Consider the following 16,826-nt stretch of genomic DNA (forward strand, 5'->3'; position numbering starts at 1 on the left):
AAAAGTGGTGGAGAAAGGGGGCTGGGCCTCCAACCAGCTCCATGGAATTCCAACACGTAGGACTTACAGGAGGTACCAGGAGGGCTTCTTGGCCCCCAGTGTCCCTCTGGACTAAAATGGACTTCATCCCCAACCAGTAGTGCACCAGGATGCGCGAGCTTCCTGGCACACTGCTGCTTGTGAGATGAAGCCCACTTTAGTCCAGAGGCCCTCAGGAGGCAAGGGGACCTCATCGGCCCACCGGCAGTGCGTTGAGACAAGAGCAATCTAACTGTGTGGTGCTTACTGGAGGTAACAAGAGGGCTAGTTGCCCCGCATGCACCCTCAAGAGGCAAGGGGACTTTATGCCCCAACCAAGAGCGTGCCAGGAGGCGTGTTTGCAGAGTGGTGGAGAAAAGGGGCATGGCCTGTGACCACCTCTGAGCAATCCCACTGTGTGGGGCTTACTGGGGGTAACAGGTAGGCTAGTTGGTCCCTAAGGACCCCCAGCAGTGAAGGGGACTTCATCCCCAACCAAGAGCGCACCAGGAAGCATGTTTGCACAGTGGTGGACAAAGGGGGCTGGCTTGCTATCAGAACTCAGCAATCCTGCTGTTTCTGCCTTACTAGAAGTAATAGGAGGGGTAGTTGGCACCCAAGGACGTCCTTGGGGGCCAACTACCCCTCCTGTTACCTCCAGTAAGTCCCACTCAGTGGGATTGCTAAGAGGTCTTTGGAGGTCACGCCCCCTTCATCCACCACTCTGCAAACACGCCTCCTTGCGCACTACTGGTTGGGGGATGAAGTCTACTTTACTCCAGAGGGACCTTGGGGTCCAAGAAGCCCTCCTTGTATCTCCTGTAAGTAATATGCATCAGAATTCCTGAAAGCTGGTCGGAGGCCCAGACCCCTTTCTCTACCACTCTGCAAACGTAAATGCTAGTTAAAAAAACTTAGAAATTCACTGAAAAACTACAGATTTCAGGGACGTTATAGTTGGAAATTAGCATTTAAAAAACCTTAGAAAGTCGCGGAAAAAAACAAAGGTTACTGGGACATTATAGTTAGGCTGACATTTCCCTTGTACAAAACCAGAGAAATTCAGCCGTTATAGTTAGCCGAGCTAACTATAACTTGTAGCCCCGCAATGCACTGCTTATCAGCTCACATGTTACATCACTCATGACATGGTCAGTGACAAGGGTAATTTTAGAGTTTAGGGTGGGTTTGGGTTTTTGGGTGGCAAGTATATTTTTAGGGTTTAGGGTGGGTTTATGTTTTTGGGTGGCAATATTACTTTTAGGGTTTAGGGTCGGTATGGTTTTTTAGGTGGCAAGAGTAGTTTACGGTTTAGAGTAGGTATGAGTTTTTGGGTGGCAAAGGGTATTTTTAGTGTTTAGGGCTGGTCTGGGTTTTTAGGTGGCAAGGGTAATTTTAGGGTTTAGAGTGGGTATGGGTTTTTTGGGTAGCAGAGGTATTTTTAGGGTTTAGAGTGGATATAGGTTTTTGGGTGGAAAGGGTATTTTTAGGGTTTAGGCTGGCTTTAGGTTTTTGTCTGGCAAGGGTTATTTTAGGGTTTAGGATGGGTATGGGTTTTTGAGTGGCAAGGGTATTTTTAGGGTTTAAGGTAGGTATAGGTTTTAAGGCAGCAAGGGTACCTAAAGGGGTTAGGGAGGGTATGGGTTTCTGGGTGACAAGGGTATTTTAGGGTTTGGGGCGGGTATAGGTTTTAGGTGGGAAGGGTAATATTAGGGCTTAGAATGGTTGTAGGTTTTTGGGTGGCAAGGGTATTTTTAGGGTTTAGGGTAGGTATGAGTTTTTGGGTGGCAGTGGTAATTTTAGAGTTTAGGATCGGTTCAAGTTTTTAGGAGGCATGGGTATTTTTAGGGTTGAGGGTGGGTATGGATGGCAAGGGTATTTTTAGGGTTTAGGATGCGTATGGGTTTTTGGGTGCTAAGGGAATTTTTAGGGTTTAGGGTGGGTTTATGTTTTTGGGTGGGAATATTAATTTTAGGGTTTAGGGTGGGTATGGTTTTTTAGGTGGCAAGGGTAATTTATGGTTTAGAATAGGTGTGGGTTTTTGGGTGGCAAGGGTAATTTTAGGGTTTAGGTTAGGTATGGGTTTTTGGGTAGCAAGGGTATTTTTAGGATATAGAGTGGGCATGGGTTTTTGGTTGGGAATGGTATTTTTAGGTTGTAGGCTGGCTTTATGTTTTTGCCTGGCAAGGGTGATTTTAGGGTGGGTATCATTTTTTGGGTGGCAATAGTATTTTTAGGTTTTAGGGTAGGTATAGGTTTTTAGGTGGCAAGGATACTTTTACGGGTTAGGGAGGTTATGGGTTTCTGGGTGGAAAGGGTAATTTTAGGGTTTGGGACGTGTGTGGGTTTTTAGGTGGGAAGGGTAATTTTTGGCTTTAGATTGGGTGTAGGTTTTTGGGTGGCAAGGGTATTTTTAGGGGTTCAGGTGGGTGTGGGTTTTCGGGTTGCAAGGGTATTTTTAGGGTTTAGGGTGCATATGGGTTGTTTGGGTGGCAGGGTATTTTTAGAGTTGTGGGTGGGAATGGGTTTTTTGGTTTTAGGTGGCAAGGGTATTTTAGGGTTTAGGGTGGCTATGGGTTTTTGGGTGGCAAGGGTAATCTTAAGGTTTAGGGGTAGATGTTGTCTAGCGGCTAGGGTGGTCGATCTCAACTCTGGGGAACCAGGTTCGAATCTCAGCAATGACGCTCAACATCCTGTGATTCTGGGCAAATCACTTAATCTCCCTGTGCCTAACAAAACTTAATGTGTCCTTGCAACTGGTGCTCCTGTAAAGTGCTCTAATACCTGATACTTTCAGGTCAAGTTCGCGCTATAGAAAAAAAACCTCTGTAAAAAAAACTGTGAATGGATTTGAGGGGTTGTGGGTGTTAAAGGTAGGTTAAAAAAGACATCTAAATATTTTTTTTAATATATTTATATTTATACATACAAATATATATATATAATTTCCTCGATGTACAGGTATACATTAGAGATGGCAAGCTAGGGACGAAGCTAAAATATATTTATATTTATACATACAAATATATATATATATATAATTTCCTCGATGTACAGGTATACATTAGAGATGGCAAGCTGGGGACGAAGCTGCATAGAAAATCAACCGCTGGCAACTCAGTATTGCATGCTAAGAGCTCTCATCCCCAACATTTAATTCAAGGCATTCCATATGGGGAGATGCTCCGGCTCAAGCGTATTTGCAGTCACGATGATGACTTGAGGGTAGCCCTATTAGCCAGTAAAAACAGGTTTTTAGCAAGGGGTTACTCCATGAAATGTATTAATACTGCTATTAAGAAGAGCAATGCAGTCAGGAGAGAAACCCTCTTAAGTAAACCCCCAGAGGTGAAGGAAAGTAAGGTAGAGGATACTGAAACCTTCAGGTTCATCCTGGGATATAACAGACAGGAAAAGGCCATTAAAAACATCATTAGGAAAAATTGGCCTTTGATCCTAGGCAACCAGTCATTGGCAACCTATTACCAAACAGAGCAGCTATAACCTACAGTAGGGCACCTTCTATGAAGGACACCTTGGTCCAGAATGATCCTGGCAGCCAGTTTAAGGGCACGTGGCTCTCCCAAAAAAGGATACCCCAGATGCAAGGTGTGCATGGCATGCCAATTTGGTGTAAACGAAACATCTTGCAAGACACCTTTTGGTGACCAGGAACGGCTGATCAATAAAGCCCTGACATGTAAATCGGACTACGTAGTCTATGTGCTGGAGTGCCCTTGTGGCCTGCATTATGTGGGCAGCACTATACTGCAGGGGCACAAGAGGGTACTCCAGCACATCAGGGCTATTAAGAACCAGGACTCAACTTATCCAGTGGCCCGGCATTTTGGCGAAGCACATAAGGCAGACCCAAAAGATTTGAAATACTATCTGATTGATGCCATTCCACCCAATAAAAGAGGAGGGGACAGGGAAAAAGCCCTTAGATGTTTAGAGATGCGCTACCTTCTTGATCTCAACACTAAACATCCGGGTGGCCTGAATGCTACAGAGGAACTATACACATGTCTATAGACAAAAACCTGGGTTAGTCACTGTAGAAGTAGAAGGGAGCAACACATCAACTAGGAGGAAACCAAGAGGGTTAAACTGAAGCTGCCAAGACCCCCTTTAAATTATAAATTCTTACACAGTTTTAGATAGGTTTTAGCATTTATACACCTGAGGTTAAATTTGCACTTGGCACTTTCAGTAATCTGTTTTTGCACTAGCACTTGTTCTCTATAGTCGTTTACAACTTGGATGTTTACATTAGGAGTACTGTATTTGAACTAGCACTTTAGATCCACCAATGCCAAAGACAATTATATAATGTTACTTTTCGGTATTTAAACCGGGACGTTAGTGTCAGCCAGCAATAGCAATAGAATCTTAAAAACTGTAAAAAGGTTTTTTATTGCTTTTAACATCCAACAGTACTTCTGTGGTTTTATGATTTTAAGGATTGATGGTTTTATGGATTACCTGCTAATGTATTATTTTGGTATTTATACCTAGATTTATGTGTAAACCAGGAACCTAGATTCTGGTAAACCAGGAATCTGTTGTTTATGTCCATGATTACCTTACGAAAGGAAAGCACGTGTCACTTTAAGAAAAAAACAAAAAAATTATATAAAAGCACACCTCTCCGTGTTCCAGTTCCTAAAAGTGACCGCCAAAGGAAGGGTGGAGTTCTTTAAATTATATATATATATATATATATATATAGATATGTTCACTTAAAAAACCATAGGTTTCACACATGTTATAGTTAGCTGGACATTTCACTCGTAAAAAACCAATGAAATTCCCCCGTTATAGTTAGTGCAGGCAACTATAACTCACGCGACCGCAATCCTCTGCTGATGACGTCAGATATTACATCACTGTATTTAGACACTTATTTACCGATGTCTTCTTCCATAAATCTTTAGCTATACATATATTACAAATATTTATTTTTCATAAAGACACATATGTCATCAGTGATGTAATATCGGACGTCATCAGCAGAGGATTGCCCTTGGGGGTCCTTCTGTGACCCCCTGACCAAGGCTAGGGGGTCAGGAACTGTCCACTCTGCCCCCTTTTCACATTCTCCACCTTTTTTTTTCACCCCCTCAGACTGCGAGAGACAAAATGGCGGCCGACACTTACTGGTTTCGACCGATTCGAATGTTTACCGACATCTAACAACCAATCAGAATTGCGCTCGCGCACGGCAGGGTGCGCGTACTGTGCGCGCACTGTGCGCGCGTATAGATATTGATATGCTTTTAAATGCTATTTTCTCAGGAAATACTGAACAGATTTACACCAGACCTACAAAAGGCACTTCCTTGACCTTATGGCTACCTCTCTGCCAAATTTCACGTAATTCTGTTCAGCCGTTCGGGCTGTAGCTGCGACTAAAGGTCCTATGGAAAAATGCATGGGTAAAACGCGTTTTGGGACCCCCCCTTTTTCTCGGCCCCCGCTTGACGAATCACCCCGAGAATTTCAGGGTAGGAGCTGAACGGAGCGCCCCATTAGTTTTTAAAATTTCGCGAGGATTCGTCAACCGGCACCAAAGTTATTCAAAATAGAATTTTGAGATTTCCTATGGAAACTAGGTTGTAACTATAACTATCTACTGGCGACCGCCAGTAGATAATATACATATATATATATATATATATATATATATATATATATATATATATATATATATATATATATATATATATATATATATGATAGGCCCCTTTTTTTGTTGGGGTAAGTTTAGAGTTTAGGGTGGGCATTGGTTTTTGGTGGCAAAGGTAATTTTAGGGTTTAGGGTGGGTTTGGGTTTTTGGGGGGTAAGTAAGGGTATTTTTAGGATTTAGTGTGGGTTTATGTTTTTCGGTGGCAATATTAATTTTAGGGTTTAGTGTGGGTATGTTTTTTTAGGTGGCAAGAGTAAATTTGGGGTTTATGGTGGGTTTGGGTTTTTAGGTGTTAAGGTTATTTTTAGGGTTTAGGGTGGGTTTATATTTTTGAGTGGCAATATTAATTTACGGTCTTAGGTGGGTATGTTCTTTTAAATGGCACGGGTAATTTTATGGTTTAGAGTAGGTATGTGTTTTTGCGTGACAAAGGGTATTTTTAGGGTTTATGGTTGTGTTGGTTTTTGGGTTGGAGGGGTAATTTTAGGGTTTAGGGTAGGTATGGATTTTTGGGTACAAGGGTATTTTTAGGGTTTAGAGTGGGTATGGATTGTTGGGTGGCAAGGGCATTTTTAGGGTTTAAGGCAGGTATATTTTTTTAGATGACAAGGGTAGTTTTAGGGGTTAGAGTGGGTATAGGCTTTTGGGTGGCAATGGTATTTTTAGGGTTTAGGGTGGGTTTTTAGGTTTTTAGGTGGCAAGGGTATTTTTAGGGTTTTAGGTGGGTATGGGTTTTTGGGCTGCAAGGCTTTAAAGGTTTATGGTGAGTATGGGTTTTTCGGTGGCAAGGTTATTTTTAGGGTTTAGGGTGGGAATATTTTTGGGGGTTTTAGGTGGCAAAGGTATTTTTAGGGTTTAGGGTAGGTATGGGTTTTTAGGTTGCAAGGGTACTTTTAGAGTTTAGGTTGGGTATGGGTTTTTGGGGGCAAGGGTAATTTTAAGGTTTAGGGTGGGAATGGGTTTGAGGGGCTGTGGGTGTTAAAGGTAAGTTAAAAGATATATATATATTTATATGTATACATACATATATATGCATATCTATATAGGATTTGAACCTACATTTTACATTTTTATCAAGTGTTTTACCACACATGCCTTTACCACGGAAATGTAAGTATTATGCAGGTAAGTATAAACCCTTTATATATACACAGAAAGGGTTGATACTTACCTGTAAAATGCTTACAATTGCATGGTAAAGGCATATGCGTGGTAAAAGATTGTGCTCTAATGGCAATGCGTGGTAATGGCACTTGCATTGTAATACCCGCGTTGTACTAATGGCACCAGCAGTAATGGAATTTGTTGTATCTTCATACATCCACTTATGAGACGTCTATGCCTTGCAGTACACTCCTCAGGTGACGATGCCCTCTAGTTTACTTGTGAGACGTCTATGCCCTGCAACGCACTCCTATCGCGACTCCGACTTCCAATGTACTTGTCAGACGGCTATACCCAGCACTGAACTCCTCAAGTGACAATGCCCTGCAGTGTACTCAGGTGACAATGTCCTTCAGTGCACTTTTGAGACATCTATGCCCTGCAATGCACTCCTCGGGGAACGATGCCCTTTAATGTACTTACGAGACGTCTAAGCCTTCCAGTGCACTCCCCAGCTGACTATGCCCTGCAGTGCACTCCTCAAGTCACTATGCTCTGCAGTGCACTCCTCTGGAGACCAGGCCCTTCAATGTAATGGTCAGTCGTCCATGCCATGCAATACACTTCATGTGACTATGCCCTGTAATAACTCACTCAAGCGACTGTGACCTGCAGTGCACTTGTCAGGCGTGTCACCTTTTCCAAGGTTTTTGGCATTTTATGGGGATAATGGGTTAAATGTCATAACAGTGCTGTACAGCAAAAGAAGAACTGCTTCACCGAAATCATTTCTATATAAATGTCACATCGTGATCCCAGGAAGCATGTTTGTGGTTCTTAGCTTGCTCCGGGGCAGGATAAACCCTCCTGCTCCGAGCCGGCCCACCCACCTCCTCCTGGGAGTCCGTCGCCCTCGGAGCCCACAGCTGCAGCTTCCTGGGGGCGAGGAATCTGTCAGCGGCGCGAGAGGAGGGTAAGCAGAGGCGGAAGCCAGAGAATGAGAGGAGGTTCCTTTTCACTTAGTGCGTTGTCACATCTAATAACCACCTATTGCCGCCTTCCCTTCTTAAAGTCATTCAGCGCCTCTGTCATCTGCCATGTTACATGACGGTTCAGCACAGCCCTTATATGCTAGAAATCACTTAGTACTTCTGTCTTCCCTTCCCATCCCTAGCGTTATTCTCGCCTTACAAACACCCAGGGTTTTCATACCATGTGATCATCACTCAGTGCGCCGCAGAATCTGACGTTCACTCATGTTTTCCAGCTCATAACCTCTGAGCTCTTCCATTACACCTGGTAAGGTTGCCCAGTCCTTCCATGGCATCTTATCACCGCTCAGAGCCTCCATAACACCTGCCATGAGCTCAGTCCTTGCATAACATCTCTTCACCGTTCAGTTCTTTCTGAACTGCTGTGCTCCTCCGTAACACCTGCGAACCCCTCAGCTCTTCCATAAACGCTGGACTCTTCCCTTCATGGGGCGATGAATCTAGAGATCCCCGGGAATGCAGAGTGGCTCCTCCGTAACACCTGCGAACCCCTCAGCTCGTCCATAAACGCTGGACTCTCCCCTTCATGGGGTGATGAATCTAGAGATCCCCGGGGATACAAAGTGCCTTTTATTATGGCCTCTGGGGAGGAGGCGTACCCCAAATATCAAAAAGCGTGGCTGGCATTGCCGGCTGTGGTGGCAAAAAGGAATATAGCACGGGCCTGGGGTTCCAATAATCCCCCTAGACTCCGGGATTGAGAAACAGACCTAGACTGGTGCATGAGAGCAGGAAAAACAATCTACCAGAGCTGGGGCTGCCCGAAGAAATGAGAGAAGATTCGGGGTGCTTGGCAGTCATACAGGGGGTTCTGATGAGTCGTATTAGTCGCGGGTCTGACCGCTTAGGGGCGGTAGTGGGTGGGTGGAAAGGGTCAATATTACTGATGGACCGTGAATGCGTCTTCACAGATCCTAAGGTTTAAATACATGTAGTTCAACTTCCTGTCATTCAAATGTCATGTATGTGTGATACGATTCGATGCGCCATATGTTAGTCCTTCTGTGATGAGCAGGAGTGCAGTCTCTTCAATAATGTCTGATAACCGTGCAGCTCTTCTACAGCCGCACAGCTCTTCCATAACAGCTGATCAACGCACAGCTCTTCCATTACATCTGATAACCGCACAGCTCTTCCAAAACTGCTAAACTCTTCTATAAAATCTGATCAACGCACAGCTCTTCCATTACATCTGATAACCGCACAGCTCTTCCAAAACTGCTAAACTCTTCTATAAAATCTGATCAACGCACAACTCTTCCATTACATCTGATAACTGCCCAGCTGTTCCATAACACCCAATATCTGCCCAGCTCCACCATGATTGCTGATAAGAGCTGAGTCCTCACATAACAGCTCATCACTGTTCAGCTTTTCTTAAACTCCTCCGCTCCCTCATAACATCTGATAATCGCTCCTCTCTTTTGTAACATGTGATAACCACTGAACTCATTTATAATATCTGATAACCGCTCAGTTCTTCTATAACATCTGATAACCGCTCAGCTCTTCCATAAAATCGAGCAGCTGTCCATCTCTTCTATATTATTTGAAAAACATTCAGCTCTTCTATAATATCTGATAATCACCAGCACGTTTGCCACATTTGGAATCATTTAGGACTTTGGAAACACACGAGAATCCCTTTTCACTTCGATCACATCGGACAGGTACAAGACTCTTCCATCTCATATTATGGTCCATCCACACCATCTCACATCCCACAGTCTCCCTGTGCTTCCATGAAGAACCTCTTGAGCTTGGGTTTGGGGGACAGTGAGGGAGGGGGGCAAAGTCTCCTGTGGATACTAGAGCTCATGTTTGTGAGGAAGTGGAACAGGCTGGTCTAGCAGTCTTGGTAGAGTGTCCAGAAAAGTGTCTAGGGTGGTCCACTGCCGACTCAAAACCCATCAAAGTAATAAATACGGGGCTCATTCATGAGTCCTTGCGTCACTTTTGCGCCGCCGGTGCGTCACTTTTTGTGACGCATCAGCGGCGTAAAAACTGGACCTTGTTGCACCATATTTACAAAGTGACGCATTTAGGTAGATGCGTCACTTCGTAAACCCCTGCGCTACATTATACCTGCGTCAGGTATAATGTATGCAGGGTGGGCGTTCCCACGTAAGTAAACATCGTAGAAGTAACGCAGTGAAATCTACGAGATTTCACTGCGCCACTTCTAGGGTGCAAATGCGTCAATATCTTGCGCCTGCCTCACAGCAGACGTAAGACTGACGCAGGCCCTTTCACATGGGGCTTGCCCCATGTGAAAGGACACATAGCTGGAGTTGCGTCACTTTTGTGACACACTCCAGCAATGCGTCACTTTTGCGCCTACAGATACGTCAGAAATACTGACGTATCTGTGACTCCTTGCGACATGATGCGTCATACTGTAAATATGACGCATCATTGGAGTCGCAGGGAGGGCGCAGTGAAAAGTGACGCATCACTGTTTTCACGCAGTGATGCGTCACTTTTCATAAATGAGGCCCTTTGCATTTAAGGCCTGTGTCAGGTCAGAGTTCAAAGGTTAGGTGCACTGGCAGAACTGGTCAGACGTCGTACTGGCCTTGACAGGTCTACTTCGGGTTAAATGTGCAGTGGATTTTCAAAAGTTTGAGAGGGGCTCCAAAAACCTAAATATTATAACCTCCCAGGTCGGGCCTGGAACCGCCTGGAACCGCTCAGGGTATGTCACGATTCTGTCAGCCTTCGAGCACCCATTTTATCCTTCTTACTATTTAACTCACCCACTAACTAATATGTTCAATTGTATTTGTGTAACAAAGAGCCCTGGAGTGTTGCCAAGACAGCGCCTTTGCTGTATGCGAAGAAAATTAAATAAGCACGTAAACAGTTATACATTCATAAATAATTCACATGCTTTTGGTCAGCTATATGTGTAGGGCATAAACGTGGAGTCTGCGGGTTCTTGTGGAGAACAGGCGGAGGTCAGGGCTAAAGTAGAGATGTGGCCAGCATGTGAAAACAAAGATGCAAAAACCTCTCCTGCAAAACGAGACTACAAAATGTAGGCTCCTAAAATGTCGCCTATACATAAATATCTCGCTACTAAAAGTTCGAAATGTACCTAATTCCACTCACACCCGCATGCTCCAAATTCCCTGAACTTTCTAGAATATGTATGTGGGATGTGGGCTGGCTGTATTTAGAAATTAAATACAGGTCAGAAATTGTGTAGGTAAATAATTATTTAAGATCGAGTTTTTGGCAGTTTAGAATTTAGGATAAATTTGTTGTGAAATGTGTTTTTGTAGACAAACAGTATTTGTGAGTACAGGAAGTTTACATTAGTGCTCTTATATGCTCTTAGGTGCCTTTGTGAAAGAACATATTAGTTAATGGGTGAGTTAGTAACAGTATTAGTAAAAGTGCAGGAGGGTACAGTCTTTTCTGCTTGCACACATTTTTATGAATCCTACTTGAATCTTCCCAGTTTAGAATTTTTGAGGCAGTTAAAAAATGCGTGATTGAGTATGTGCAAGAGTACCACAAAAGTACTTCTTCACTTACTCCAAACTGTCTTTGTGAATATCCCCCTTTGTTTTCACATTGGCCTGCTCTGTGTGCAGGGGCGGGATTGAATGGCGATCTGTTTATAGAACATCATGTAGCACAGGCCAAGACTGAGGTGCATTGGCGGTGCTGTGTGTGGGGGGGCTCCGCTCACTGATCAGTATGTGGTACAGGGAACGGGTGAGGTGCTTTGGCGGTGCTGTGAGTTGGGGGGGGGGTCTCTGCTCACAGCAGTATGTGGTACGGGGCATGGCAGAGGTGCATTGGCGGTGCTGTGGGGGGGGGCGTCTGCTCACTGAGCAGTATGTGGTACAGGCCAGAGTTGAGTTGCACTGGCGGTGCTGCATGTTGCTCGGGAGTATCTGCTAAAGTATGTGGTTCAGGTCGGTCAGGGCTGAGGCTGTGTGGGGGGTCGGGTCGCTGCTGACAGCGCAGCATGTGGCTTATGTTCAATGGCAAAGCTGCGTGTGGAGTGTGTACTCAAACAATTTGTGTATTCAGTAGGGTCGGCGTTCCCTACCCGGTCCGCAGGAAACACTTCTGCTACACAGCATTCTGAGCACTACTCTACCCTTTAAGGGGGAGGGGGAAACATAGAACCATTCTTATTAAATGAACAAACCTATTTCCTTTGAGTTTCTGTGAAAGATAACGATAGCACTGCTAAAGGTTATTCACATAGGCAAAATATTCTTAAAACGAAAACATCTCTTTAAATGAAAAAAGGAAAAATACAATCATAAATTTGACAACAATAAGATGATTTGTATAGTATAAAAATCTTCATTTTACTTTTTATTCCATCGACCTCAATCATGGCTGTTTGTATTTCCACGGGTTTACAGCACCTTTAACAGTGCCAAAGTTGAGAATAAGCACAGTCCTTTTTATTTCAGACAAGGGGCTGCAAAGTGAAGGGACGCCTTTGCACGGGTGCCATTGTAAAGAAAAGAGTGAACATGCTCGGACAAAAAGTCTTGAAGCTCACAGGCACTGGTATTTAAATGGCAGTGCAATGATGCCTCACAGCACTGGCATTTCCTGCAACATGCAAGGGGCTGCAGTTTATACAGAGTCCTTTCATTGTCCTAGGGAGCGCCTCTTATGAAAGGCACATGTCCAAACGCTCCCTGGGTGAATGGTGCACTTAAAGAATCAGACTGCCAACTACCATTGACCATAGTTGCCCTAACAGGGTAAGAAAGCGTATCTACCGACAGCAGCTCTCTCCCGCTATCAGTATGTAGGCTGGGGCTTAGAGCGGACTTCTGGGCGCTTAATTCAGTACCTCGGTGCATTTGTTACAAGCAGCGATACCAACCACTCAAGGCCTAACGCCAGTTTATAGGAAGTCTTTCTAGGGTAAATATCAGAAACGCGCCGCACGTACCACATGAGGGCAGGAAGGGGTGTCACCCCCAGGTCGTTCAGAACATCCCCTCGCCAGTCTTTCCAAAGAGCACTCTGAATGCTCACACAGCGTTGTCAGTGGATGGGCAGTGAATGCTGGTAGCCTGCACTCGGAAGGAATCCAAACTGCCACTGAAAATGTCCCGGGGAAGATTCCATAAAGTTGTCTGTGTGATTCTGGTGGCACGTGCTTCTCACCGCATCATGGTAGTTCGTGTTGGGGTAGTAGGTCGGGCTGGGCATCAAGTGCTCATCTTTGGGGCTTCCGTAGTGCGAATGGAAGAACGGATTCTCTGTGGAGAACCGGGAGTAGAGCGGGGATGGACTCTGCTGGAAATGTGCTAGGTCACCATAGTTGGCAGCCGAAGGTAGAAGGTGACTTTCTGAAGGGATATGGAAAGGCTGCGAGGCGCCGTGCGTAGCCTCCTGCGTCATTGCGCCCTCGTGCCGCAGGTGGCACTCCGTGTGGCTGCACGACCATTTTGGGGCCGGGCTCGAGTGCAGAAACGTGGAGAGCGTGGAGATGCGGTTGATGGCCCGCCTCAGCGTGGCTATCTTGGAGAGCCTTTTGCCACCGAGGTCGTGCTTCAAGGTCAGGCGCAGGGCGTTGAAGGCTTGGTTGTAGTCCAGGATCCGTTTGCGCTCGCGCACGTTGGCGGCCACTCTCCGAGCTTTGGACCTCACGGGCCGGGTTCTCTTCTTCACCTTGGCCTCCTCGGGGTCACTGGCGGACTGAGACGCCTCGCTGTCCTTGGAGTCCATTCGCAGGAGCTCTGGGCCAGGGCCAGACCGGACGTCGTCTCCTTCCAGGTCATCGTCAGAGTAGTCAGACTCTGTCACGCTCACGGCGGAAGGCCCTGGCTCTGCTTTAGGCATGATGCTGCAGCGCGTCTGTGGACACCACACTTGGCAAGCTGTTTTTAAGCAAGTGTTTGCGCTTTGACTTGGGCAGACACGCCTTCTAAACCAAACCAGCCCACTTAAAAAAACACCCTGAATGGCTCGCTTAATGGTAACACGTGGTTATCTGCCTGATATATCCCATAGCTCATTTTATGACCTGCCTCAGGTGAGCAGGTAATGGGAAGATGTAGTTTCCACAACATACCCGAGGAAGGTTGCGCTGGAATGAGCTCAGCCTTAGAGACATCGCCCAGACCGTCCCATCAACAAAAAACTTCATTTCATCTTGAAGATTCACCTTTCTTTTCTGATGATTAACCTTCCAAAAACTCGCCCAATTAAGGTAGAGGTTTTACATACCGCTCAAAGGGAGCCGTGCAAAGGCTGCAGAGGGCGGGTTCTCTTGATGTAGAGAGCTGTCCCCCGGTGCCATAAATCAAGCTGGCTGTAAAGTTGCACTGATGTGTTAATGAGGGACAGGAATGCTTTCTTCTGAGCACTATTAAAAAAAATTAGTAGCATCCTTTCCAAGCATTATTAGGTCTCAAACTCACAACTCTTACTATAGCGCCCAAATCACAAGACTCTGATTTTCAGGATTTTTTTGCACATGATTTGGCATTTAGTGGGTTGAGGTATAGTGTCCTGGCATCCTGGCACAATATCACTTAATAAAAAAAAAAAAAAATCTCACTATGTGTCACATACTTAAGCGACGTTTAAAAGGTACAACTCAATGTCTGTCATTTTTTTCACTTCAGAAATATAAACAGCTGTGTCAAGAATTAATCTGTAACCTGCTGTCTACACAGATACCTACATGGCAGGTGTTCAGCCTATTAGCTTACCAACTGAAGACAGCTGAAGTCTTATTTCACATATCCTGGTATTTCTGAGTGTCTCACAATAAACGTAATCTTGATACCAGCCCACTACACTATAACATTTATTTATGCAGCCGGCACCAATTTTTTCTGATGGGCACCTCCAGGTGCAAGAAGATCTCTTTCACCTGGTGAGCTCCTAACAGTGTGGTGCTGTCCCCCGCCATCTTCAACCTCCTGTTAGAGCTTCTTGGTGGTGTAATTGCGGACAACTGCAAAAAGAACAGATGATGGGCGGAATGCTGAACAAATCAAACATTCACCCCTAGTCATAGATCTAGGTTAAATCCATTGTTTTTTTGCACGCCACACCATTCCCATTGAGACTCAGCCACATGCAAATCAGTCTTGTAATTGCTGACAACATTAAAACTTACCATTATGCTGACGATGCACAACTATCTTTGAAAGTCTCCTTTTCTCCAGATATTCAACACCTCAAACACTGCCTTTCCATAACACAGAGCTGGATGTCTAGCACCTACTTGAAGCTTCATCCCACCAACACAGAATTCCTTCTTGTGCCAAAATACAAGCAACAATTAGTCCAATGATAGCACGACCACATGAATCTGATCAGATTTTAACTCCAACTTTCACCCCACGCCAAATCATTTGATTCACCCTGCGCCAATCTCATGCTTGATGACCACGCCAACAAAACTGAGAATGCCCGGTACCAGCTGTCTCTGGTTAAGAAATTGAAACTATTCCTGCCAGAAAGTCACTTTAAAACTGCTGTTCAATCCCTCATACTCTTGCATCTGGATGATGGCAAAACTTGGTTCCATGGCCTCCCAGATTTCTCACTCGCTCCCATAAGAACATTCTGCAGCACTGCTTCTTCAGGCTCTGAAGGAATATGACCAAATCACCTACACACTTGATGGAACAGTCCAGGCTTTCCTTGCCAGCCTGCATCATCTTCAAAACCAGCTGCATCATTTATAAAGCCAACCCTGCCTAACTGGATGACAAGCTTGCCATCTTTACTGATTCTCTATATACATTCTGTCATGACACTAAAAAACCGAGGCAAAGAATTGCAAAAAAGAATAAAACAAGGCAATAGGCCTTCTCCACTTAAGCACCAGGATCTTCAACGATATCCCTACATCCATCAGGATTGATCCAACCCAGCTCTAACATAGGAAAGAGCTATACATGCAACTCTTTAACTGACACTACATCATGATACAGTAACAGTCCTCAAACCAGAAAGCCCTTTCAAATAAATGTTGAATATGTTTGAGCTACCTTTCCCAATTATGCAAATTTGATGCCATTCTAAGTGCTTTTGATGTAGTAGGTTTAATCTAACATTTTCACAATGGAAATATCGATTAATCGCGAGCTATCATTTGTCCGTATAACTTGAAAGGATGTATCATTGAGGGAGCAAACACTGCTGTATGACTTTGAGCTGTACTGTGCATATGAATGTGATGGGAATTATGTCTAAAGTATACTGTTGTTGTAGGTAATGTGTTAAAGTGACTAGAGCTGGATGCACTACTGATCTATAGCAAATACTGAACCATCTAGATGACTTGTAGCTGATTGATTAACTCCGGTGTTGTCTCCTCACCCACCGGCATGTGACAGCACACCATCATTCGAGCACTTGAAGGGAGATAGGGACAGAAATGGTAGATGGAAATAGGCAAATGCAGGAAGGGGGTGGGAGATACCAAGTCTCAATGATACATCCTTTCAAGTTATACGGACAAATGATAGCTCGCGATTAATCGATATTTCCATTGTGAAAATGTTAGATTAAACCTACTACATCAAAAAGCACTTAGAATGGCATCAAAGTCGCATAATTGGGAAAGGTAGCTCAAACGTATTCAACATTTATTTGAAAGGGCTTTCTGGTTTGAGGACTGTTACTGTATCAAACTCTGCACAGCGGATGATGAGGGGTCTCTAGGTAGAATCAATAGAATGTAAGCAAGTGGGAGCAAAGGTTACACAAAGATATTGCAAACAAAACATTTCCCCAATAAGCTACTTTTATTAGACTACAGATTTATGATGTGACATTACATGCAATATTCTGATGCAGGTACATTAACCATCCAAACTATTTTAAGGGGAATTAAACTGTGACTATTGATTTGGCTTGAATATCCATGTCAAGATTGATCAAAACGTCTCAAAAATCATCACAGTTCAGTATTTTCCCATTTGAAATATAAACATAAAGCAGCAACTGCAAG

The 16,826-nt window shown here is 44.5% G+C and overlaps 1 protein-coding gene across 1 annotated transcript; it reads right to left on the reverse strand.

Annotated features, from left to right (window-relative positions):
• Positions 1-12,186: 12,186 nt before the first annotated feature.
• On the reverse strand, positions 12,187-13,708 carry BHLHA9 (basic helix-loop-helix family member a9). The gene has a single exon (XM_085646911.1). The coding sequence runs from the start codon at positions 13,691-13,693 to the stop codon at positions 12,893-12,895; it is 801 nt and encodes a 266-aa protein (XP_085503037.1). The 5' UTR covers positions 13,694-13,708; the 3' UTR covers positions 12,187-12,892.
• Between the last annotated feature and the right edge of the window lie 3,118 nt (positions 13,709-16,826).

The sequence above is a fragment of the Triturus cristatus genome, chromosome 3_2 (assembly GCF_964204655.1).
Source record: "Triturus cristatus chromosome 3_2, aTriCri1.1, whole genome shotgun sequence".
Taxonomy (NCBI): Eukaryota; Metazoa; Chordata; class Amphibia; order Caudata; family Salamandridae; genus Triturus; species Triturus cristatus.